A 25960-nucleotide genomic window follows, 5' to 3' on the forward strand; every position below is an offset into this window, starting at 1 on the left:
CCCCTGCCGCCTGGGTGAGAGCCTGCACGTGCCCGCGGTCCACGAGCAGCTTCCCACGTGGGGGAACACCGCGTGGCCGAGGATGGAAGCTGCCTGGGCCTCCGAGCATGTGGTCAGGAATGCATTTCAACCAAGAGGACGGACTTCAGGTTTTAAAATAAGGAACACTCTCATGCCTAGTATGTGGAGTTAGGTATATAGCCTGAGGCTCCAGCCATTTCCCGCCCACAGACGCCCTCTGCCTCCCGTCTGGGTGGCCCTCGGTGGGGGGCGCCCAGGGTCCAGAGCCTGAGGTAGCCAGTGGGAGCTAGGGTGGACAAGGCATGGGAAACAGAACGTGCCAGGAAGCCAGGCCAATGAGCTGAGCACCGTCCTGGGGGGAGCACAGAGGTGGTCTCTGTAGATGTAAGTAGGGGCCTCTACAGGAGGGCACCTCGGATTACCCTCGTGGGCCCTAAATCCACGAGAGTGTCCTTAGGAGACAAAGGGAGGAAACAGACACGGGGGAGGAGGCCACGTGAAGTCACAGCCCGAGGTCAGGGTGATGGGGCCACAAGCCCAGGGATGCCTGGAGGCCCCCAAAGCCGGAGAGGCAGGAAGGGTCCCCAGACCCCTGCAGGGAGCACGGCTGCCGACGCCTTGACTTTGGACTGTGAGGGCTTCTGTTGTTTAAGCCGCCAGCATGCAGTCCTTTGCCCCGTGGCCCTGAAAAACCAGCACAGTGTCTTACAAGTACAGATGATTCCGCTCACGGGCGGCCTCCGTGTGGCCACCGTGCAGACGTGCGTGTGCCAGCTCGAGTTGGGTTTTGATAACTGGGGTGTAGACGGAGGCCGTCCCAGTCTTGTCAGTGGACCAAGGGCCAGGGGGCAGTGTCATCCCCCACAAAGGGTGCGCTGGTGCAGCAGCCAGAGCCAGAAGAAGGGTCCTCCGACTCCCACACCAGGATGGAACCTGCCATCCCATCCTATCCTGAAGGGGACTCTCCCAGCTTGGTAAGAGCCCATGTCACTATTCCAGGCGATTTTTTGAGTGTGGCCAGGACTGACCCTATGCTGTGAACTCAAAGCACAATCTCATTCACAGACGACCAGTGGTAGCCTCCAGGAATGGTACAGCCGGCAACCCCGCTGGCTGGCTTCTGGCGCCTGCGCCGTGGGGCGTGGCTCCGTGGGCTGTAGCTCTAGCCACCCCATCGTGGGGGTGGGAGTGCTGGGAGCCCGCCCCGTCCCCCAGGCCCTGCCTCTGGGATGACTCTGTCCCTCACACACTTCTGCCCCCGGAGTCTGGCACTCACCTCCCAGAGCAGTTCTGCCATCGGCAAACCCGCACATTTATGCCACAGCGCTTGCACAGGTTTTGAAAGTGGACCGAATGCTCGCCTTTTGGCTAATACGATACCGGGAACATAATAACGAGTAGTGTTTTTCGTTCTTTCGTTTGCATCGTTAATAGTAACTTCAGCGGTGCTCGGGGCTGTGTGGGACAGAGAAGGTGCAGCCCAGCTTCAACCTAAAGAGTCAGGACCGCAGGTCACGAGGAGCGGGCCTCAGGGGGACCTCCTGCTTTCCCTGTCCTTGCGACTCTAAGATCCTGGACTTGCCTGGTGTCCAGAGCGTGAAACTTTTCAGGGAAATGAGAAATAGAAGCCCATCTTCGGCCAGTTTTGGGCAGGAGCAGAAACCAGAGGGGCTGAGAGAAAGGCACGTCACCCCAGGACCACGGTGGGGATGGGCGGGCTCAGCCTGCCTGTCCCTGGTTCCCAAAGGGTCGAGAAAACCGCATCCTCTCTCCCGGGGGCGGGCGGTCTGTTGGACAGCAGCACCTGTGACCCCTTCTCTGGCTCAGCACCCCGGCTTCCCCTGCTGCCTGGCCCGGCCGGAATCCCAGGTGAAGTCGGAAGCTGCTGCCCGCAATTCCGACTCAGACGAGACCTGAGAGCTGGGCAGAGCCTGGGGTCAGGTGTGGGGTCTCTGCAGCCAGGACGAGCACAGAGACTGGGTGTGGGGGGGGAGGGAAGTCTGTGGCCAGATGGGCCATGGAGGTGTGTATGTGTAAGGCTCAGGGTGGGGGCTTTGCAGCCAAGAGGGGAGGACAGGGCCTGCGGTGGGCTCCTTGGCCAGCGCCAGGTACCACGGCAGTGAAACTAAAGGCCACGCTTCCCCCTGGAGCCCGGGCATCTGGACAGTTTGGGGCGGCTTGCTCCACTGGAGGGGGGCCTGGAGGATAGAGAGGGAGACCCCTGCACCCCAAGTCTCAGGACTAGAACCTCCCTGTCACCCCGGCCCCAGAACCTTCGGCTGAGCAAACTCCTGGTGAAGGCGGGGACGCGCCCTGTCTCCGAACCCACCCCTCCTGGCGCAGAGCCGGCCTGGTGGAGAGGAAGCAGCAGGTGTCCCGAGAAGAGAGACGAAGAGACCCTGGAAGAGGCTCTGAGGTCTGCAGCTTTCACCCAGGTAACCCGCGGAGGCCCCGGTCGGACGCAGGAAGATGGCCCGCCTCCAGCTGGAGTCGGAGCCCGGGTTGGGGCGCCGCCGCTCGCCCCCGGGAAGGCGTCCCAGCTGCGCACCGCGCCCAGGGCCCGGCACGGAGCCGCCTCCCCGCCTCTGGCCCACCCCAGCCAGGCGCTCGCCTCACCCTCCCACTGTCCCCCAAACTCTCGCGGGGCGGCCCCACTCCCCGCCCCACCCTGCTCCCCTCCTTGAGGCCCGAGCCCGGTCACCCCGGACCCCAGCGTTGGCCCGAGCGTCTCCGCAGAGAGGCCAGCGTCCAGCCGACCCAGCCGGGAGGCCCGTCCTCGCGCCCATCCGTCGACCCGCGTCCGGGGTCCCGGAGGGCCAGGTGGGACCGCACGGGCGACACCCCGCCCCGCGGAGCCGTGTGGCCCTGGGGCCAGCGCCGACCCGCCTTGTAAGGCAGGGTCCGCGCTCGGACGGCCTCAGTGCGCCTGGCAGCCCGGGAGGGAGGGGGCGGGGCGGAGCCGCCAAGAGAGTGCGGGGCGGGCCTGGGGGGCGGGTCCGAGAGGGGGCCAGTGGGGGCTGGGGGCGGGTCCTGGGACGGGTCCTCCAATAGGAGCGCGGGGAGGGCAGGGCGTGGGGCGGACCGGGCGCGGAAACTGGGGGCCAGGGGGCGCGCCGGCGGGTCTGGGGGCGGGCCTGAGGCCGGGGGCGGAGCCGGCGGGCTGGGAGCTGCGGCGCGAGCGCAGGCCGGGTACCGGGTTGCTCGCGCGCGAGTCGCGGAGGCGCCGCCGCTGCAGTCGCCGCATCTCCGAGGTAAGGGGCAGCGGGGCTCCGTCCCGGGGCGCGGCGCGCAGGGCCACCTGCGCCTGCGGGCCGGGGCGCGCCACCCATTCCCGGCGCCCGCCCGCGCCCCTTCCCCGAGGCCCAGTGCGTCCGTGCGCCCCGCGCCCCGGAGCTGCCGGCTATCCGCGCGGCGCTCGGGCCCCCGTGGCTGCGTCCGGGCGCGGGTTTGGGGACGCGGGGGCGCGGGCTGGAGCGACCGGCGATGCAAAGGGCAGGTTTATAATTGGGCCCTAAATGAGGCTCCTCGGCCTTTCTTCGTGTCGGTGCGTAACGCGATAGAGGACTCCCCTCGCAGCCCCTTCCCTCTCCGTGTCCTGCTGCATAAACACCGTTCACATGCCCAGGCCTGGGGTGGCGGCTGCCAGCGAGACTGCGGGACATTAGGGCTTAGAGGGTTTGAAATGAAGCCACTGTCATACAGCACGAATTTAAGGAGCCCCAGGGCCACAGAAAGGGCCGTTTGTGTCCAGGGGCCGAGAATGTACGTGATCCTTTGGCGAGAACTCGGCCGTCCCTCGGTCCGGCATTAACGTCGCCATATCGGTGCAGGTGAGAGGGTCAGGCCTACACTTTGCAAATCCAGAAGCATCCCCGGAGGGGTGTTCTGTTTTCTTATCGCATGTGGGCACATAACCCGGCAATCAAGATAAAGAGGTTGGCTGCCAGTGTATTTTTTCCACACGCCCCTGGGGACCAGTGCCCCGCCCTTGAAGGAGGATCCAGAGAAACCCTTTATTCTGCGGTTTCAGTTATGTAAATGAAGCCTTGAAATGAGGTGGGAAGAAAACCCTCCCTGTGACTGCTGTTTTGATAGGCGCTTTGTGCTCTGATGATGGGACACCTTTTAGGCTAAGCTGGCTATGCTGTCATCCGTCTGTGTGTTTACTGGCTAATTCATCTGACGTTTATAAACGATAAAAGACCTAGCTCCCACGGCCCCCCCCCGCCACCACCTCCCAGGACTCCCCGTGGCCAATCTCTCAGGGAGGGTGCGCTGGGGGGGTGCTCCCCAGGGCCTGGGCCAGCCCCTGCCGCCTAGGAGGTGATCAGTAAACCCTGACCTGAACTCCAAGTGCCCTAGGACCACATCCGGGGATGGAGCAATGGGCCTGGGGAGGGAGAGCTTGGAGCTGGCAGGAAATGGGGGGAGGGGCGGGGGCCATGGGACAGGCGCCTTGCGAGTGCCTTAAACTGGACTCCATGACCCCTTCTCTGGTACCAGCCCCTGTTCCCACCACGTGGTTGGAATCCCAGGGCTCAGTGATGAGTGATGGGGGAAGGGGGTGCTGGTGAATTGCCTGGGGGCATCTGCAGAATGCGTGCCACACAAGGGTATGTGTGTTTTCCTGGGGAAGGGGCCTTCGTGATTTCCAGAAGGATCTGTGACTCAGAAAGGTACCCTAATTTATGTACTACATTAAAAAATTCTTCTCCATCTTTTTGGAATGACGAAGTGATGGAGATTAGTGGGAGCTGTGTTGGCCGAATTCTTATCTCCTCGGTGTTGTTTGGCTGATCTTCGTGAACCCTTTGAAGTTGCAATAAATAAGCTGTTTTAACTGTATACAAGGTTATAGATGCTCATTGTGGGAAATGTGCAAATCACAGGAGAGTTTCGTGAAGAAAATTAAAATCACTCGTCACTGATTGAGGATTAAGAGAAATCTTTGAGCAGCCAAACTGTCCTCTGGGGCTGCGTCCTCGTGGCTTCCCTCCCTGGTGGGCAGTGGAGCCGCTCCCTGCAGAAGAGGCTGAGAATTAGAAGCTTCCTCAGGGAGAGGCTTGCTGGCTTAGCGCCAGGGCTATTTATAGCTGGTGATGTTGCTGTGAGGCCAGAGGAGCACGTACAGGAGCCGCCATCCGGGGCCACTGGGGCCACGAGGCACAGCCCCCACTGCACCTTGAAGTATCAGGGCCTCCCTGGGTCGGGAGGTCTGTGCCCTGGGCCCAGCCTGGCACCATCTGGAAACCACCCCAGACCGAGGGTGCCGGGCACTGTGCAGAGGCCACCTGAGCCCCAAACCCTGGACCAGGCGGATGCTGGGATTAGGCAGGAGAATCGACACACGCCCAACTCCTGCTGCTTGAGCAGCAGGTGTTTCCTGGGAAGGAAGGTGGGGAGCTGCCTGGGGGGTGCCCAGCGGCATCTGGGGCTCAGACGTGGTCTCCGGCGCCCCGCTCTTCAGCCCCTCCTCGGGAGACCAGCCCCCTCTTGGGGTGGGGAGGTAACCATGGTGTCACAACCCATGGAACCCCCAAGCTTGGCACCCCCAGTCCACAGCATCCCCGCCACAAGTCCCAGCTCAGCAGAGTCTCTTCAGAGGGGGAACGTCCTCAGTGGCATCCACATGGCAGTTCCTGGAAATGGCTTTGATTGGCCCTGCTGGGGTGACAGGGGAGGGTGCGGGTTCTGTGATCTGCAGCCCCCAAGAAGGGCATATGGGGGAAGGGCCGCTCCCCACAGGGACGTGGCATGCTGTCTCCAAATCTCGTTTGCTGACAGGGAAGCAAGACTGTTTTGCGCTTGCAGATTTCCCCTTTAACTGTACGGGATGTGCAGTGACGTGCAGTGAAGCTCAATTGTAATTTAATGTCTAAATGTCCAAATGTAGGACCTTCCTTGGTGAAGAAATGTAACAAGTCTTTCACAGGGTGTGAGGAAATGATGGTGTTCTGACTTTGGTACCAAACCCAAGTGTCTTCTGCGACCCCCCATTAGCTGGGGGTGTGTGTGAGCTTACCCTCGGGAGAGCACATTCATGGCCACTTTTCCTTTTCTTAATTAGATTTGTGAAAAGGAAGGACTGGCCCTTACCTTTTTTCAAGCCTAAAAGTTAAGAACACCTGGAGCCCTTTCCTGCCCATCGCCTTGTGTCCCACAGAACAGTGTCCCCGTGTGTCCCCCTGTGTCCCCAGCATGTCCCATGTCCAGTTGTCCCAGCACAACCTCCCCTCTTTGGGCCACAGTCCCAAGGTCTCATCCTGTAACCCTGTTGCACCCATTTGTTCAACAGACATCAGGTGCCAGGTGAGCCCGGCCAGGTCAGCCCCGGGAAGCTCTCGCTCCAGCGGGAATGTCACAAAAGCCAGCATCCTCCGGGGGCCTCGTTCAGGCCTCACGCTCCCACTGCCTCTGGGCGCGGGGGGCCACGGGCCTCGGAGCCTGGGAGGAGCCCCCAGCACCAAGCTGCCTTCCTGGGAAGGCGGTTCCCGCAGCTCATCTGGGCCTCGTCTGCCCGGCCCTGGCCCTGCTGGCTGCTCGGCCCCCAGGCCTCCAGAGGTCCCGGGCCGCTCCTTCTTCCTCCTGCCAGGGGTTGTGGCTGCCCCCCAGCCCGTTCCTGGGGAGGGACTCTGCTTTTGCTGTGGTTTTACTCCCTGCGCCTGTTTCCCGCCCCCCCTCCGGTTTAGTGTTTAACCTTCCTGCCTCACAGCACGTGCTCTGCGATGCTGGCGCGTTTCGGGCAGTACCGCGTGGAGCCGGTGCCTGCTGCGTTCCGTGAGCCCCTCACCGTCCGCTGATCCCTTGTGTGGGCCACGGGCCTTGGGGTTATTTCCATTCTCTGGCGTGGCTGCCTGGAGCCCCCCTGCGTGTTCCTCGGAGAACACGTGCGAATGTTTCTGCTGGGCCCTCGGCGCCCCGTCTTAGCCGATGGTACCGGCGGCTCCCCGGAGTTGAAGCCCCTTGACGGCCGCGCTCCACAGCCGCCGGCAGTGGGCAGGGCGCAGTGGCCTCTTGGCGGGTGGCCTTCTGGAGGGTGCGTGCCAGAGCCTGCGTTTCAGGCTAAGGTAACGAAGCCAGGCGTCCCCGCCAGTGACTGGGTGTCTGGATGTGCTGGGCCTCCTCGAGTCCCTTGCCCGTTTCTCTAGAGCTGTCTTTTTCTGGTTGATCCACAGGGTTCTTTCTAGATTCTGGAGACGGCAATGTGTGTTGCATGTAAGAGACACCTTCTCTGCCCACAGCTGTCTTTTCAATCCTTAGTGATATCTTCTGATGAATGGAAGTTCTGAGTTTTAATCTGGTGCCATTTAAGAATCTTTTCCTTTAGGGTTAGTGGTTTTTGTGTCCTGTGTAGAGTCTTTCCCACCCAGGACATCAGATACTCTCAAACATCCCCTTCCTGAGGCTTAATGATTTTGCCTTTCCTGCTTCAATCTGTACCTGAATTAATTTCCATTTTTCTCCATGTGTCTGTTCAGTCAGCCCATCTCCTTTTGTTGAAAAAGTTTTCTTCCCCGCTTTTCCTTTGTTGTCCACACTGTCTCTGCACCTGTGCGGGTGGATTGGAGGCTCTCTTCTGCCCAGTGGTTTATTTTCTGTCCTTGTACCAAGACCACACACCACACTGGCTTCATTTCCAGAACTTTCCATCAAGTCTCGAAACCGCTGGGCAAACCCTCCACCTGTTCTCCCTTCAAGATCGCTGGTTAATTCATGGTTTTTTGCCTTTTTGTGTATATTTTACAGTCAGCTTGTCTCACTACCCAGACATAAAAAGTGTTAGAATTTTTATTTGGATTAAATTAAAACTGTGGATGAATTTAGGGACAATTGACCTCTTTGTATTTCAGACTTAACCCATGTTCATAATATCACTGTTCTTTCAATGATGCTTCATAGTCTCTGTGTGGACGGTCTTACACATCTTTTGTTAAATGTATTCCTAGGTAATTCATATTTCCTCACTTTTTTTTAAATGGTATATTTCTAAATACCTTTTATTGTCTGGTTTTGCTGCTACATGGAAATAGATTTTTGTATGTTGACCATGTATCCAGAAACCTTGCTAAACTCACGTTGATTCTAATAGTTTTCCTGGGATCCCTTTGGATTTTGTGTGTACACAGTCATAGAAACTGCAAATAATGCCAGTTTTATTTCTTCCTTTCTACGTTTATATATTTATTTCCTTTCCGTATCTTACCACACTGACACAGTGAGTAGAAGTGGTGATAGGCAAGCGTCTTTCTCTTACTCCAGTTTGAAAGGAAAATTTTTCGATATTCAAAGTGTGATGATTTTGTAGCTTTTTGTAGGTACCCATTATCAAATTAAGGAATTTATTTCCTTTTCTAATTTGCTCAGAATTTTTACGGTGAATAAATGCTGAAATCCATCAAGTGCTTTGGCTGCATTTATTAAGATGATAATATGATTTTGGTTCTGTGTTGTGTTATGTGGTGAATTATATTAAGTTAATGTTAAATGAACCTTGCACTCCTGGCATAAACCAAACTTGATTGTAAGGTATTGATCCTTTTTATCTATTACTGGATTCAGTTTGTTAATATTTTGTTTAGGGTTTTTGTATCTGTGTTTGTAAGTGAGATTGGCATCCATTTTTCTTTTCTTGTAACGCCCTTATCAGGTTTTGGTACCAGGATTATTTTAGCCAGAATGAGTCGGGTGGGGTGTTTCATCTTTTACTCTTCTCTGGAAGAATTTGTGTAAGACTGACAGTATTTCTTCTTTCAGTATAAGGAAGAATCTGCTGGTAAAGTCATCCAGGCCTGGGGTTTTCTTTGTGAGAAGGTTTTAAATAAGAATTCAAATCCTCAATAATTATAAGAATTAATAATAGATACAAGAGCAATGATAAGAATATATTTCTTGGGCTTCCCTGGTGGCGCAGTGGTTGAGAGTCCGCCTGCCGATGCAGGGGACGCGGGTTCGTGCCCCGATCCCGGAAGATCCCACATGCCGCGGGGCGGCTGGGCCCGCGAGCCATGGCCGCGGAGCCTGTGCGTCCGGAGCCTGTGCTCCGCAACGGGAGAGGCCACAGCAGTGAGAGGCCCGCGTACAGCAAAAAAAAAAAAAAAAAAAAAAAAAAAAAAAAAGAATATATTTCTTCTTGTTACTGTTTGGTAAAATGGCTTTTGTTTTGTTTTTAGGAATTTGTCTGTTTCATTTAAATTATCAAACATGTTGGTCCAAAATTGTTTATAATATTCTCTTATTATATTTTAATCCCTTAATATCTGTCGAGCTTGTAGGGATGTCCTCATTTTCCATCTGATATGGGATATTTTGACCTTCTCTTTTTTTTACTTGATTAGCGTCCCCAGTATTTATCAATTTTATCAGTGTTTTCAAGGCATTAAGTTTTGATGTCGTTGGTCCTCTGTATTATAGATTTGTTTTCTACTTTATTAATTTTTACTTTTATCTTCATTGTTTCTAACACCTTTGTCCTTAATTTGCTGAGGTTTTTTTCCTAACTTCCTGGATGGCAGCTTACCTCACATATGATGGTGTACCCACATACCATTTTCCTATGTGTGTACACCATACACATGCACATGTGTATGTACATGTGTGCACACACACACGTTTCCGCCATGTCTAGCTGTTTTCTTTTGGGTATTTCTGATCCACGAGTTCTTTAACCTGCTCTGCTGTGAATCCCATCCACTGAGTTCTGAATTTTAGTTATAGTGTGTTTGTTTTACGGTTAGAATTTCCAAGGTGTTCTTTTTTCAGATCTGCTACCTGCATTCTTACAGGCCCCATTCTTGGCTGGAATTCCTCACCTTGTTCTTTTTCTTCTTTGCACACGGCGCGCACTGCCCATTTCTTCTCTGCACACGGTGCACGTAGTTACTTTAAACTCAATGTCTGATCCAGCTCCAGTAACTGGAGCCTCTCGTCGTTTCTGCTTCCTGTTGTTTCTGCAAGTTCTTGGCACTTGTTCCCCCTCTTGGGCCTGGTTATTTTTTTTATCATCATATGTGGATATTGTGTTTTTCCGTCTCCAACGGTCGTCTCCTCCTCAGGAGTGCTTGTGTGTGTCCTGCCGCTGTTTGGGGCACCAGCGCTCCAGATCCCCGCATCCACGCTGGGGGTAGAGGGGAGCCGGCCTGACCGCCCCTGACTCCCAGGCGCCCGTCCGCCCACCCCCAGGGCAGGGCTGGTCTGTTCAGGGTGCCCTGCCCTCCCGGGTGGGGGGCCTGGGGCTTTTCAGTCCCCGTGGTTGGTGGGAAGCCTCCCAGCTGTCTGGCACGGGGTGGGTGGGGAGTGAGGGCTGGGCTGCAGACCACTGCGGAGACCCTCGGGCTGCCTCCGGCTTTGCGCTTCACACCTGCGCCGGCTGATCTCCTCTTCGGCTGCTTGGGGCCAGGAGAGGCTTTGCGGCCTGCAGGCGACACTGCCGCCCACCTGCCAGCCGTCAGACCCAGGCAGCGGCCCTTCCCCGCAGGCCCCTCTGCTCTTCCTGGCCCTGCGGTTGGCTTCCCCGGGCCCCGGCCTGCCCCCCACGCTGTGGGCTCCGTGGGGTCTCGGGCGGCCTGAGAGGCCTGGCCCCAGGACCTGCCGTGCGGGCACGTGGTGACCGCAGGGCGCCTGTCGTCGGGGAGAGGCCAGGCCATCCGCGGGCAGCTCCACGTTCCTGGAGCTAACAGACTTCCTGTTGAGGGTCTCACGTGCACGCCAACTCGAGGCCGGACCCCGTCTGCGGGGAGGGGCCTCTGCCCGCTATCGCCCCTGGGTTCTGTGCCGCCGCCCAGGCTTCACTCCTCTGGGCCTTTGCAGGCGCTTTTCTCCGGGGCAGGGACCCCCTTCTGGTGTCCCTGCTGTGTGCGGGTCCTGCGGCCGCTGTGACAAAGGACCACAGACTTTTGACTGAAAACTACAGAAATATGTCCTCTCCCAGTTCTGAGGCCAGACTCCCAGTCCGAGATTGAGGTGTCGCAGGGCCGTGCTCCCTCCAGAGGCACCAGGGAGGGTCCCTCCTGCCTCTTCCAGCTCCCGGGGCTCCGGGCATCCCTGGGCTTATGGCGACGTCCCTCCCGTCTTGGCCTCCGTCTTCACGTGGCTTCTCTGTCTGTGTGTCTCCTCTTCCGTCCCTTGTAAGGACACCTGTCAATGGACTTAGGGCCACCCTGGTCCAGAGTGGACCCATCTCGAGATCCTTAGCTTGATGACGTCTGCAGAGACCCTTCTTCCAAACGAGGCTCCTCCACCTTGCGAGGACGTGGACACACCTGGCTCGGGAACACCATTCACCCACTACACGTGCCCTGCACAGGGTCCGCCCGACCGCAGGTTGGCTGCAGATGCCGTGTTCTTGGATTTTGTAAGAAACTTGCTGACAAACAGTAGAGACCGGCTCTGGGACCGGGGGACTGAGGCCCAGGACATGGTTCCTGGGAGGCCAAGGGGTCCCAACGGAGTGAGTCCCCCAAAAAGCCCCAGCTTCGTGGTGACCCAGAGAAGCTCCTGCTGTCCGCATCAGTTCTTCTGAGGGGCAGGGGTGGCAAACCTGTCCTGGCCCCTTCCTCCCCCCCGCCCCCGTCCCCTCCCCCGCCAGCCCGACCAGCAGGAGCCCCCAGGCCCGCGGGTGCGGCTCCCGCAAGATGGCCACGGCCCCCAGGAAGGCGCCCGCTCAGCCACCCACCTTCTTCCCTCTCGTCCCAGAGAAACCGCGTTTGACTTGGGCGCAGGGGACAGTGTGGCTGTGACTGTGGTTCCCAGGCTGCCCCGAGGGATGGCCTAGCCTCAGTGCAGGAGGTCCCAACCCCACGGGCCTTTCCGGGCCTACGGCCTGAAGCATGTGACCCGGGACCTGAGTGGCATCCTGCTCGGACGGTGCGGCCGCTCGCCCCGTGCTGTCGGGGCCCCTGCAGGGACCGTGGAAGGCAGCGCCGAGCCGGCAGGGCTGCGTCCACGCCTGAGGCTCCGGGACCGTCTGCTCTGCGGGGCAGGCACTCAGAGGCCGCTTTGTGCCCGCCTGGGAGGCCCCGCTGCCTGGGACGAGTGGTCATTCACATCGAGTGTCGGGCAGCCGAGCTGTGGTGGCCGTATTATGACTAAAATGTGGACAGTTGCCAAAGGGCTGTGTCGTGTTCCAGTGGACTCTGAAAGAAAGAGCCAGAGCTGCGGGCCGGCGGCCCAGACGGTGCGCAGCCCCGACGCCTCTGTTCCCCTCGGGCTGTTCCCTCGGAGGCTGTGCCTCTTCCAGGGGCTGCACCGAGGGCGAAGCTGGACCCCGACCCTGGGGACCTAAGCCCTGGTGGACAGAGGGGAGCAGGGGGAGGCGACGGCATCCATCCCCCGGCTTCTGGCCGCTTGGTCTTTTGCATTTTCTGTCCTAACCCTCACCCGCCCACCTCATCTTGGCTGCACGGGTACAGCGCGCCCACCCGGCAGGGGTCAAGGAGGTTCTCCCCGGGACCAGCTGACCAGGCGCCCTGGCCTCCTGTGCGGCCCCGGAGCAACTTGGGACTTATCTGGGGGCTGCTGCTGTTACTCCCTCGCCCCCTCCGTGCGCCATCAGTCCTGGGACTGGGCCCGGTGGGCTGAGCCGTCCAAAGGGGCTGGGCTGCCCTGGGAGGCGCCTGCTTGCCCTGCACTCTCTCCTCCTCTCCTTCCCGCACTTGGCACAGAGCCTCTGGGTTGCCTCTGCGCGTCCAGCGGCATCCGGCGAGGGGCGTTCTGTGCCCAGGCCCCTGCACGGCCGAGGTCAGGTGCGCTCAGCAGACTGTCAGCCCGGTGGGCGTCAGGAGCTCCGTCGAGGTCCAAGGAGGGCTAGTTTGTCAGATGCTCGGGAACCTGGCATTTCCAGGGCCCGTGCGGTTCTTGCGCAGAAGCAGGGTCTCAGCTGGACCCCGGGCCTCGGGGGCACATCAGCGGGCGCAGCCACGGCCCAGGGACTTGGGCTCTCGGCCCTGGTGGAGGGTGCCGCCCCTGGGCCCGGCTTGCTGTAGACATCTGGAGGGTGCTGGCACCACGCCGGCCCTGAGAACGCAGGAGGGTGGCACGTGGGGTGGGCCGACGGGGCCGAGGACCAGGAGCTCGAGAGCCCAGGGCTCCCACCGCGGCTCGTGCCTCCAGAAGGTTCCTTCTGGCGTCCGCTGTCCCGGGAGCCCTTTCCCACCTGCGGGCCGGTCTCCCGGTCCCGAGCAGCCTCTAGGACGAGGTCGGGGACAAGAACCCCAGTCGAGCTCTAGCGCGTCGTCAGCGACACCCCCAGGGCATCCCGGCGGCCACAGAGCGCTGAGGCCTCTGGATCCCCTGGCTCTCCGACCCTTCAAGTAGGGGGCTCGCCAGTGGGGCTGATGTGTTGCGGGGAGGTTCCGGACTTGGGGTGCGATGCCCGGTGACCCGGCAGAGCCCGTGGTGGGGTTCGGGCGCCGTGACCCGAGTTTCCCCCGGGTCAGTTTCCCGCCGGCCCAGCTCGCTCGGCGTGAGGTGGAGCCGGGTTCCGAGTTCCGGGAGGTTTGGCGTCAAGGAGGCCGGCGGGACGGGGCCTGAGGCCTGAGCAGCGCCCCCGCAGGGCCTGGGAGGCGGGGAGTCCCCTGTGCGGGTCCCAGCCCCCAGACATGCGCATCCCCTGGCCCGCATCCTGCCCCCAGAAGCACGCCCCCCCAGACCCCCCACCCGAGGGCCGGCAGCTTTCCCAGGCCGCCCTCCAGCGAGCCTTGGCCATCCTGGTGCACTCAACACCCGCCTGGGGCTTCGGGCCCAGAGGACCAGGGAGGTGGAATGGGCCCCGGGGGCTGGAAGGCACCTGGATCCCAAGGGGCAAGATGCTTGAGGCCTGGTCCGATGCAGGAAGTGCCTGCAGGTAGGGTGTACATATGGGCAGCGTGAGGAGGGGCATTGGGAACGAGAGGCTGAGAGTTGGTCTGGGGGGCCCGGGGGTGGAGGTGCGTTCACACCTGCGGGAGCAGGAACACACACTCCACCTGTGGTCTCAGTGCACACCTGTGTTCTGCTCGAGGAGGGGGAGCCAGGGGAGGCGGAGCTGCTGTTGCCTTTAAAACAACACGTGGCCCAGCTCACATGCACACGTGGCCCAGCTCACAGGCACACCTGGCCCAGCTCACATGCACACCTGGCCCAGCTCACATGCACACCTGGCTCAGCTCACATGCACACGTGGCCCAGCTCACATGTACACCTGGCCCAGCTCACATGCACACCTGGCCCAGCTCACATGCACACTTGGCCCTGCTCACATTTACACGTGGCCCAGCTCACATGCACACCTGGCCCAGCTCACATGCACACGTGGCCCAGCTCACATGCACACGTGGCCCAGCTCACATGCACACCTGGCTCAGCTCACAGGCACACCTGGCACAGCTCACAGGCACACCTGCCCCATCTCACAGGCACACCTGGCTCAGCTCACAGGCACACCTGGCCCAGCTCACAGGCACACCTGGCCCAGCTCACTGGCACACCTGGCCCATCTCACAGGCACACCTGCCCCATCTCACAGGCACACCTGGCTCAGCTCACATGCACACCTGGCCCATCTCACAGGCACACCTGGTCCTGTTGCAGGCACATTGCTAACATGGATTCCCAGCCCTCCTGGCTGGGGGCACTGTGTGCTGATGTCACGCAGAAGCTGTGACTGTGGCAGATAAGGGTCTGTCCTGGGTCACCTTTTCTACAGGTTTTGCTTCAGATAGTCACGTCTTAAGGGCGTTGCCCGGGAGAATCATTCTGGAGACACAGGCCTCGTGGCACCTTTTTGGGGCGCGGACAGCCTGTGAGGGGCTGGTGGGCCAGGGGGTCACGTGGTGTCTGAAGACAGCTGGGCCCCCATGGTGGGTGGTCCCTGGAGCCTGGTGGACACTCTGGGGCCGGCTTCCCCAGGTCCGCTCGTCCTGCATCTCCTTCCACTCTGGTCTGTGAGTCCACCTGGCAGCTGCCTTGCCCTCTCCACACCCTCATTTGAAAATGCAAATCCGGTCATGCCGTCCATCCCCACACCCACCGTGAACCCTCATCAGCTCCCAGCTCCGGAGCCCGCGGGGTCAGCCGTGCCTCAGCAGGGCCTGGCCAGGGGACACTCACACAGTGTTCTCTCCACCTCACCTGCCCACCCCCGTTCCTCCTACCCCTGGCCCGGGCCCCACCCCGTGGACCAGCGGCTGACAAGCCTCACGTGGAGGGAGCCGGGCCTCCTGTTTGCCACGTCCACGGCCGGCCACAGCGACGCCTGGCCACGGGGCGCAGCCCTCACGTGGATGCCGTTTGTCCTCGATGGCTCCAACACCGGCTGTGTCGTTTCTGCTCCCCGCACCGTCCTGCTTCTCCCCACAGCAGGAAGTCACCTTGGAGAGCTTCCCATCTGCATGTAGGGTCTCACTCCTGTTAGTTTTGTTAAAGTAATTTTCAAGTTACTTTATTAAGCTACAAACGTGGAGCCCAGGACGGAGAGCTGGGTCCTGGGGCTCATCACCACATCCCCAGTCATGTCCACCCTGCCCTGAGCCCCTGGTGTCCTGGACCATCCTCACCAGCCACTGTGCCTTCTTGAGCTGCACTGCCTTTTCTGTTTGGGGAACTTGTAGGTCCTGAGTTCAGCAGGGCCCTGCTCGGGACCCCCACAATGCCAGGTTGCCTACTGCCCCCCGCTGACCACTAGCCGTGACTCTGGGGGTGGGCATTGGTGCTGAGCTCCCGGCTCCCCAGAGCTGCTGGAGGTGGAGGTGTCTTCTCAGCCCCATGGGGACCCGGGCCCAGCTTTGGGCATTCACTGGGCTCCTGACGCCATCAGCCACCCCCCAACGTGAGCCCCCCCTACCCTGGGCGCAGGCCGCAGCCCCGCTTGGCCCTCGGAGTCTCCACAGACCCCTGCTCTCGCCTGGGGCTTCCCTCTTCTACTAGCGGTCTGTTCGGCCCGCTGGACCCTAGTCAGCAGACTGGGCCCTGAGGTGGGCGCAGCAGCGTGACCGGTTCTGGATCCCTTCCCCGAGGATGGTGTCACCCCACTGATGCCCGGGAAGGTGTCACTCAGGGAGCCCCCAGAGCAGGAGGGTCCTGAGTCCCCCAGGAGGCTGGCTCGTGCCCCACCGTGCTGGAGGCTTTGACTGTCGGGGACTTGGCGGCCAGGGCGCCAGGGCTGGAGGGGCCTCGCCGTGTTCTGCAGCAGATGGACACTTTGTCCCGGGGTCGCACAGTTGCTGGCGGGCCACAGCCCCTGTCCGCGGGCAGCGGGGGCCTTGGGCATCTGCCCGCAAAAGCAGGTGACCTCTTGTTGCTTCCTCCCAGTAGCATGGCTGACAGCAGGCCCAAGCCCCCCAAGCCCGCCAACAAGACGCCCCCCAAGTCCCCAGGGGACCCCGCAAAGGACAGGACAGCCAAGAGGCTGTCACTGGAGTCGGAGGGCGCCAGCGAGGGCGCGGCCGCCGCGGGCCCGGAGCTCAGCGCCCTGGAGGAGGCCTTCCGGAGGTTTGCGGTGCACGGGGACACCAGGGCCACCGGGAAGGAGATGCATGGCAAGAACTGGTCCAAGCTGTGCAGGGACTGCCAGGTGATCGACGGCAGGAACGTGACCGTCACCGATGTGGACATCGTCTTCAGCAAGATCAAGTACGTGTGCGCCTGGGACCAGGGGGGTGGGAGCGGGGCTCTGCGTTCTCTCGGGCGGCCAGGAGGGCAACGCCTCAGGACACTCTCCCTGCCCGGAAGAAGATGCCCGGGAGTTTGAACCAGAACAGGCCCCAGTGGGGCCGGGAGCCCAGGTCAGGGACGTGCCGCAGCCGCCTGCCGCAGCCTGAGGGGTCTCAAGTGGCAGAGCCCGGCCCGTGGGGGGCTGCTGGGGGCCGGGGGCACGAGTCCGGGAGGTGGGCGTCTGTGGCGCCGCTCCCCTCAGCTCTGGGGGACGTTCGCGTGTGAAGAAGAGCGGGGATGACGAACGGTGGGCGCCGTGTGCTTGTCCGTGTGTGTGTCTGCACGCGTGTGCACACGGGCTCGGGCGTGTGGTCCGGGCGTCGATAGGCCCCCTCCCCCTTCTCCCGCCCTTCACACCCCGGGACCACACCTTGAGGACAGCAACAGCATCTCCGAGGCATCACACAGACACGCACACACGCGCACGTGCATGCCCACACGTGTAGAACTCAGGTCTCCACTCTGCTGGTCACGGCTCACCCGGAGGACAGATGCCCTGGACAGGCCTTGGAGACCGCGTGTGCAGGAGGCACGGGCAGTGGAGGCACACGGGCCCTTGTGCCCCCTGGGAAAGGGAGCCCCATCTGGTCCCCGTCCCGCTCTGGAGGGCAGGACACTGCTCAGACACTCAGGGAGGAGGCTTGGCCCCTGGCGCCCAGGCACTGCGGGGGCCCCACCTCAGAGCCTGGCTGCTCTGGGCCCCAGGGTCTCTGCCTCGGCTCGTCGCGGGAAGTGGGCGGCTGCAGCCCCGGTCCGGCGAGGGGTCGTGGTCAAGACACGGTCAAGACCAGTCTGTGGCTACTCCCCCTCTGCCCTCCTGGACCTGAACTCCCTGTGGGGTCCCTGTGACCTGTGTCCCACTTGGGAGAGCCTGTTCTGGGGGAGGGTCCCCCAGACCTCCCAGCTGTGCAGCGGGGGACCTTGCCCTTGGGAACGGAGAGGGAGACAGTGCTCCCTGGGGGGTCCTGGGGGGGTGGTGCCCTGAGTCGGGTCGTGGGGTCCTGCAGGACAGGCTGGGAGCCACACCTGGGGGACCAGGTCTGAGGAGTGTGGGGCGCGGTGGGGACGCGCGCGTCCCGGCGTGCGGGTCGTGGGACCGCGGCCGCTCCAGGTGGCAGCCGTGGCAGAAGCGCCGCAGCTCGCGGGAGCCGTGGGCGCGGAACCACACGGGTCGCTGACTGCCGATGGCTGTTTCTGTTTGGGGCGGTTGCCATGACTCTGCAGCCCTGCCGCCAGCCCGGTATCTGCAGCCTCTGTTTAGGCCGGTCGTCATGGCAGCGCTTGTTTGTTTGGATGTTGCTATGTGTTAAGTTTTAAACACGGTTCTTGCAGCTCTTCCCCAGGCCTCGACTGAAGACTGCCGTCTCCGGGACCAGGGCTTCCCCCGGCCCCGTGCCCGCCCCCCCCACCCCCCAGCCCCAGGGCGGAAGGAATTAACTCAGGACCCCGTTCCCATAAGCACGAGTGTCACCCCAACAGTCCCGCCGGGGGCCCGTGGGCCGCAGGGTCCCCTGCGTGTGTGCCCAGGTGGGAAGGCCGGGGAGGCGGATGGCGGCTCTGCTGGCCCTTCCTGGCCCCCACTCGCCGGCTTTCTGGCCAACGGTGGCGTTGCCCGTGACTCTGGAGCCCTGTCTGGGCTGCAGGTTAGGAGGACGCACGCCGGGGCGGGGGACGCGGCCCATTCTTGCTGCACGGGCTGCGGAGGGAACCGTCTGAAGCGCAGAGCTTGGCGCATCGGTGCAGAGACCCAGGCCACGCGGGATGCCTGCGGGAGCGGTGGGCAGGGCAGAGCCGGGTGCGCTGTGCAGTCCCAGACACGCCAGCGGGGCCCAGCGCCTGCTCGGTGCCTGGCGCCCGGGCCTGCCCTGCCCTGCCCTGCCCCTCCCTGCAGGCTGGTGGGTGAGGCTGTGGCATTCGGGGCCCTGACCCCAGCACGTGCTTCCAGCTGTGGCGTTGGGGGTCTCACAGTGTCCTCCGCGGGGGCCTCTCCTGGCCGCCCGAGGCTGTGCAGGGCATCCAGCAGCTTCTGCCCTGGCCTCCTTGGGGCCTGCCTGGCGTGTCTACAGAGGGCCAAGGCTTGTGGGGGCAGGAATCGGGCAAGTCCGTCCATGCTGGCTCCTCAAACCGCTGATATTGGTGTTGGACGCCAGTGCACACAGGCCTTTTGATGACCTTCCCCAAACATCCAGAAGTGGTTTCAACGACCTCAGGTGCATCTGTCCCCAGAACCCGTCCCTGAGCCTCCAGCCTGCGTTAGGCCCTCGCGAGGTCGGGAGGAACTTAGGATGCTCTTCCCTGCTTGGGGGGCAGCTGACTGTCGGGGTCACAGGTGCCCTTCAGGCGGCCGGCCTGGAGGCCGCCAGACCTGGGTGTGAGCAGCCTCCTTCCAGGTTGCCAGCAGCGTGGTCCCTGGGGCCCAGGAGCAGGGGGCTGGCATCTGCCCGCTCCCAAGGCCTGGTACCAGACGTGTGGGCAGCTGCCACATCACACTGCATCCTCACCCTGCATCCAGGTCCTCCAGACAGCGCTCCCGTGGCCACCCGCACAGCCCCGCTGGCCCAGGGTCTGATGGGAATATCCCGGGGGCTCCCTCCTCTGGCCCTCGTTGGTGCCTTAGCCTCCCCCTCCAGACCCCACTTCCTGCTCTCTGGACGGGTCACCCAGGTCCCAGCTTCTGCTGCTCAGGGGAGCCTGGGAGTCGGCTTTCTCCAGCCCCCAAGTGGCATGTTATCTGTGGTCCAGAGGGGGCCCCTTGCTCCGTCCTAGGACATGTTAGCCAAAGTCCAGCGGCCTTCATGACGCTGGCCCTGGAGACACAGACCTCTGTCCTCGGAGGGCTGTGCTGCCCCCCCCCGCCGCCCAGATCCCTGGCCACCGAGTGTCCCTGGTGACCTTCGGGAGTGGCCGGGCTCAGCCCTCTGCCTGCCCTGCGTTGGGCCTGGAGGTCTGGGGACACAGGGCCTGGGAAGCACAACCCATGGGGCCTCGTGTGTGACCAGTGACCCCATTACTGCTGGACCAGCTTTCCAGCAGAACAACGGCCTTCTGAGCAGGGCACTGGTTGGCCCCAGTGCTGAGCCGGGAGGAGGGGGTTTGGTGGGGGGACCCTCTCCGGTTCTGTGCACTCGGGAGAACAGGCTCCCTGTGTGTGCGGAGCCGTGTAAAGTGATCACGTGTCTCCAGGGAAGAGGCTGGCAGTGTCATTCGAGAACTCCCCAGGGACTGTTCCCAGCGGGGGCCGCGGGGCCCCCTGGGGAAAGCTCCCTGCCAGCCCAGACCAGGCTCTGAGACCCTGTCTGGCGGTCACGGTGGGGACATGTGGGGACACCCGGCCCCGCCAGGTGGAGCAGGCAGGTCAGCGCCCTGGGCCCGCACGTCCACTCGATCTGAATGCGGCCTCTGACGGAGGCCCCGTCGGCCATGCCCCGCCCCCAGCCCGAGTGACTCACACTGGTGGTGCCTGGTGCCCCAGCGGCCGGTCACCAGGCTGGCAGGCAGGCCTGGCGTCCGTGAATAGAGACAGGAGCGCCTTGGACAACCCAGGACAAACAAGTGGGGCCCCACGACCGTCGTGGGTCAGCGACCAGCAGGGATGGCAGGTTCCCCGCCCCAACAAGGCCAGGACCACGCTGCCCGGGACAGCTGGGCCAAGGGATCCCCCCAGCCCGGCCCACGGACCTCAGAGCCGCTGTGGTGTCGCAGCCAGGCTTTGAGGGGTGGAACCCACCGCCGGACACGGGGGCTCTGATGAGGCCTGCGGTCCAGGTGCCCCTCCCGACAGCCGTCCAGGCCTCTCGGGCTCCGCTCCCCACCCGCCCACATGGCCTCGCTGGCGGCACGACTTGGTCGTCCTCCCCGTGGCCCCTGCGGCTGTGTCCTCCCTCCACTGTCTCCCCGACCCCGGGGTGGCCGGTCAGCACGTCCCGTGTCCTCAGACTCGCGTGTCAAGTGCCTGTGAGTCCCGGCATGCGCAGGGGACGTCCTGAGGCATGTTTATCGCTTACCGCTGGGCTGTTGGAGTTCTGGTGACTGAACAGAACCACGAATAGGAGAGTGATACACACAGGTTTACGTGCGAGTGAGACCCAGGAGGGGTCAGGGGCTGTGCATGGGCTGCCGGCCCACCTTCTGGGGGTTGCTGCCGCCTGCACCCTTCCACACCGTGGTGTCCTTTTATCTGGTTTACTTACTTCCGCTGTCCCAGTGGGTGTGTGGCAGGGCCGCATCCCGGTTTAACCTGATTTCCCTGGTGCCCAGTGACGTGGAGCGTCCTTCACGGGCTGGTTTGCACTTGTAGGTCTTTGACAAAGTGTCCGGTTCAAATATTTGCCCAACTTTTTTTTTTTTTCTTTCTTGCGGTACACGGGCCTCTCACTGTTGTGGCCTCTCCCGTTGCGGAGCACAGGCTCCGGACGCGCAGGCCCAGCGACCATGGCTCACGGGCCCAGCCGCTCCGCAGCATGTGGGATCTTCCTGGACCGGGGCACGAACCCGTGTCCCCTGCATCGGCAGGCGGACTCTCAACCACTGCGCCACCAGGGAAACCCTGCCCAACTTTTTACATTGGGTTTTTTCTTGTTGTTGAGGTATAAGAGTTCTTTGTGTGTTTCAGATACAAGTCCTTTATCAGATTTTCTCCATCTGTGGCTTGTCTTTTACTTCTCTTAACAGTATCTCTTGAAGAGCATGGTTTTAAAATTTTTGGTCAAGTCCAATTCATTGTTTTTCTTTTATGGACTGTTTTTGGGGGGTCATTCCTGAGAAAATCTTTGCCTAAGCCAAGGTCACGAAGAGTTTCATTTGGATGCTTATCCAGAAGCTGGATGGTTCGGGGTCTGTGATAAATGCAGGACTGTGGTCCAGTTGAGTTAAACTTGTAGACGGCGTGGGGCACAGGCCAGGCCCTCTCCTCTGTGCGCAGCCTCCAGCCGCTGAAAGGACAGTTCCACCTCCATTCACTGGCTTTTGCAACCTTGTCAAAAACCCTTACATGTGGCCTGTTTCTGACTGTCCTGCGGCCGCTCTGCGGCCGTGCCTGTGGCTTTGCGGCCGGTGCTGACGTGGGGGCAGCCCCCTCCCACTCTGCCCTCCCCTCTCCAGCCGGTCCCCTGGGTGCCGTCAGCTGCGCTGTCTCGAGCCCTTGGCTTCTGCAGGCAGCCTTTCTGTTGGTCCCCGGGGCACCTCCCCCCACTCCTCTTACTGTAGAACATTGAGAACCTCACCGGATGGATTCGCTGGGGAAGATCCAAGGTGGCATAAGTGCTTTTCAGTTAAAACTCATAGAGACCAAGAGCCAGTCTAGAGCCATTTTGAAATTGCGAGAATGGACTTCCCTGGTGGCGCAGTGGTTGGGAATCCGCCTGCCGATGCGGGGGACATGGGTTCGAGCCCTGGTCTGGGAAGATCCCACATGCCGCGGAGCAGCTGGGCCTGTGCGCCACAACTACTGAGCCTGCGCGCCTGGAGCCCGTGCTCCACAATGGGGGAGGCCACTGCAGTGAGAAGCCCACGCACCTCAACCAAGAGTAGTCCCCGCTCGCCACCGCAACTAGAGAAAGCCCGCGCGAAGCAACGCAGCCAAAAAGGGAGGGAGGGAGGAGAAAGAAATTGCGAGAATGACCTACCAGATCCCGGGCGGCCGTGGGATGCCTCCGGATGAGGAGCTGCTCCCGGGTCCCGGCTGTGCCCCAGCGCGCCCAGTGCTGGTCAGGCCCCGGCCATGGGGAGGCGGCCCCCAATCCTGTCCCCGAGTGGGGACCGTGCCCCCCACCCCCTGGCGACCCCGCGCAGGCCGGTGGCCCCAGCCAGGACTGCAGCTGCCTTGTGCCGTGGGATCTGACGTGCTTTTCACCCTTTCCCTCTGATGAAGGCGACATGCTCGCCCACTTTAGCACCAGACCAGGATGTGTTGGTGTCCAGTCGTTTATGAAGGACGTGCTTCCTGTCAACTTCACTCCAGGACGATTTGTATTTGCTGCCATTGCCGACGGCAGCCGACTATTGGGTGTAACGCCGCAGACCAGGGCGGGGCAGGGCACGTTCTGTGTTTTAATGGATGACTCGCTCTGGGCTGTGGGAAAGAGGTGGGGTGAGGGGTCCCCTGATGTCACCGAGGCCCTGGGTGGGGTGCGGGTCCCAGCCCAGTGACTGCTCAGCGCCTCCTCCCCGTGGGGGTGCCTGGGCCCGGTGGGCGCCCCCTGAGCCCCCTCTCCCTGCAGGGGCAAGTCCTGCAGGACCATCTCATTCGAGCAGTTCAAGGAAGCACTGGAGGAGCTGGCCAAGAAGAGATTCAAAGACAAGAGCGGAGAAGAGGCCGTCCGGGAGGTGCACAGGCTCATCGAGGGCAAGGCCCCCATCATCTCGGGGGTGACGGTGAGTTCGGTGCGCGGGTCTCGGGAAGGAGGCAGAAGCGTGGCTCCCGGGCACCGGCGGCCCCCGTCCACGGTCTGGGCCCCTGGGCTGGACTCGCCCTGGCGGCTTCCCTGACCTCGTTCCCCGCTCTCTTGCAGAAAGCCATCTCCTCGCCCACCGTGTCGCGGCTCACGGATACCACCAAGTTCACGGGCTCCCACAAGGAGCGCTTCGACCCGTCGGGCAGGGGCAAGGGCAGGGCGGGCCGCGTGGACCTGGTGGACGAGTCGGGCTACGTGCCGGGCTACAAGCATGCGGGCACCTACGACCAGAAGGTGCAGGGGGGCAAGTAGCCGGCGGGGCCTCCTCCCGTCGCCCGGTCCCCCGCCGCCTCACACTTCGTTACATTCCTGTGCTTGCAGGCAGAACTCGGACCCGGGGCGGGGCGGGGCGGCCGCGGAGGCTCCAGGCCCGCCTCCCTCCCACCCGGGCCCGCACCCCCGCCACCCCAGCTTTGGCCCCGACTCACCTTTCCTAACACACCTGCCTCGTGCCCGCCAGGAAGTGGGCAGATGGCCCTTTCCAAAGTGTCTCCCGGGTCCAGACCACACCGGCCACTGGTTTGCAGCAAAGGGGGCGTTTTAAAGGAGCTGGTGGGCAGACCCTCACGGGGCAGTGTTGACCCACAAGCGCCAAGGCACCAACCAGCAGCCCCAGTAAAGCGGAGGGAGCCCCGGACAGGGCGCCGCGGGGCCTGGCGAGCCGCACGGAGGTGTGGGAGGCGGGGCTCACAGGTGGAGCCTGACAAGAAGGTGGGGACAGTCCCGTCTCGGGGCAGAGGGCCCGGCCCCGCGTGAACGTCCCACGGATGACGCGCGCTCGCAGCCCTGCGTGGCCCTCGTCACCCCGCGTGTCCCCTCGGCCGCGCGGGGAGGCGGGGCTCAGGCCGCAGGGCGCGGCTCACGAGGAGAGACGCGGGACGAGCGTGGGCCGCGGCCCCTCCACCCCATCAGCTCTCTCCTCCCCCAGGTCCTCTTGGTCGGAACAACCCAGCTGATCCCGACGTCCCAGCGCAGGTCCTGGAGAGGAAGGACTTAGGCCACGGTTGCCAGGTGTGTGTGCAGGGGGCCCTGGGTCAGGGTCGGGGGGGCCCGGGCGCCACCTCGCGCCACCACATGGCGGGCCTGCTGACGGGCTGGCGGGTGTCCGCACGGCCAGCGCCGTGGGCTCCGGCTTTCACTGAAGACCCACCCGCTCGGCCCTGCATTCTGAACTTGAAGTGCCCGGGGTGTCAGGGTGACTCTCAGGTCTGATGGAGTAAATCTTTTCAGAAGACCTCTGGGAAAAGGTGAGTGGGTGCGCTTGAGTCTCCAAGCCTCCTGGGGGCTTGCTCTGTCTCACCTTCAGTGACAGGCTGGCTGGTCCATCTCAGGACAGAAGACTCAGCACTTGAACTTGATAAATGCCAGTTACATCATGTCATAGGTGATGTCATTGTTCCTTCTTCCGGGACACCTGTAGGACTCTGTGTCCTGGAAGCTCGCATTTTCACCACCGTAGATGTCTTCTTTCCACTGTCTGGTTCTTGGAGGATAATTTAGTCTTCAATCTCCTTGCAGTGCGGACATTGCTTCACTTTTCTTGGGGTGGGGGCAGTGTGGATGGGGTGGGAACAGATGGGGGACGGGGTTGGGGAGGGGCTCTGTCCGCACTGCGGACAGGTTAGGAGATCTGGGACCCCCCCTGCTTCCATGGCGACCACGGCCTGTGAATCTTGGCCATGGTCGTGTCGGGGGCCTGGAGGTGATGATGACCTTACGGGTCATCCCAGCACCAAACACAGACTCTGGAGCCCCAGGGAGGCTGGAAAACAAGATGCAGGAACCAAAATGGGGCAAAAAGTGGACCCAGGCACCATCATGCCCCAAACGGCTAATTTCCTGAGCCCGACACCAGCGGTCTGCCCTATAGTGAAATCAGGATGTCCCAGAGGAGGTGGCACCAGGACAGGGCACGGAGGGAGAAGGCGGCTGTTCCCAGGGTGGGCAGGGGCACAAGATGGCCCCAGGGCCCCGGCCCAGGAAATAGCCTGGAAAACACTGAGCAGTGAGAAATGAGCCCAGAAACCTGAGAGTGTGTGCAGCTGTGGCGAGTGGTGTGTGCTATGTGCTGTGTGTCTGTGTGGCGTGTGTGATTGTGTGTGTGTGTGTGGTGTGTGTATTTGTGGCGACGTGTGTGGCATGTGTCTGTGGCATGTGCGGATTGTGTGTTTTGTGTGTGTGTATGTGTGTGGTATATGTGTGTGTGTGGTGTGTGTGTGTGTGTGGTGTGTGTGCGTGCCTGCGTGTGTGGCGTGTGCTGTGTGTCCGCGTGCAGCAGCAGTGTGGAGCTGTGTCTCAGGACGGTTGGGGCAGGAGAGCCTGTCGCCTAGCGACCGGCAGGGTTCCGGTGGCCGTGGCGACGGGGGACCAGGCTCCTGGCAGAGGGCTGAACGCAGAGGAGCTGGCAGGACAAGCCAAGGCTGCAGTGGGAGGTGGAGCCTGACAAGAAGGTGGGGACAGTCCCGTCTCGGGGCAGAGGGCCCGGCCCCGCGTGAACGTCCCACGGATGACGCGCGCTCGCAGCCCTGCGTGGCCCTCGTCACCCCGCGTGTCCCCTCGGCCGCGCGGGGAGGCGGGGCTCAGGCCGCAGGGCGCGGCTCACGAGGAGAGACGCGGGACGAGCGTGGGCCGCGGCCCCTCCACCCCATCAGCTCTCTCCTCCCCCAGGTCCTCTTGGTCGGAACAACCCAGCTGATCCCGACGTCCCAGCGCAGGTCCTGGAGAGGAAGGACTTAGGCCACGGTTGCCAGGTGTGTGTGCAGGGGGCCCTGGGTCAGGGTCGGGGGGGCCCGGGCGCCACC

The 25960-nt window shown here is 61.9% G+C and overlaps 1 protein-coding gene across 5 annotated transcripts; it reads left to right on the forward strand.

The window, feature by feature from the left end:
* Positions 1–2025: 2025 nt before the first annotated feature.
* LOC309804932 (tubulin polymerization-promoting protein) lies at positions 2026–24088 on the forward strand. 5 transcript variants are annotated; one of them, XM_082622641.1, is made up of 4 exons: positions 2026–2456; positions 16306–16626; positions 22926–23079; positions 23217–24084. In XM_082622641.1, exons 2-4 carry the CDS (start codon positions 16310–16312, stop codon positions 23409–23411), a joined length of 666 nt encoding a protein of 221 aa, XP_082478767.1. In that variant the 5' UTR covers positions 2026–2456; positions 16306–16309; the 3' UTR covers positions 23412–24084. The 5 variants fall into 5 exon arrangements, with proteins under 5 accessions (XP_082478767.1, XP_082478766.1, XP_082478765.1 ...); XM_082622640.1 differs by having other exon boundaries at positions 16309–16626; XM_082622639.1 differs by lacking the exon at positions 2026–2456 and adding an exon at positions 3166–3272.
* Positions 24089–25960: the final 1872 nt, after the last annotated feature.

Source organism: Mesoplodon mirus (assembly GCF_964341445.2).
Source record: "Mesoplodon mirus genome assembly, chromosome: 5".
NCBI classification, from domain to species: domain Eukaryota; kingdom Metazoa; phylum Chordata; class Mammalia; order Artiodactyla; family Ziphiidae; genus Mesoplodon; species Mesoplodon mirus.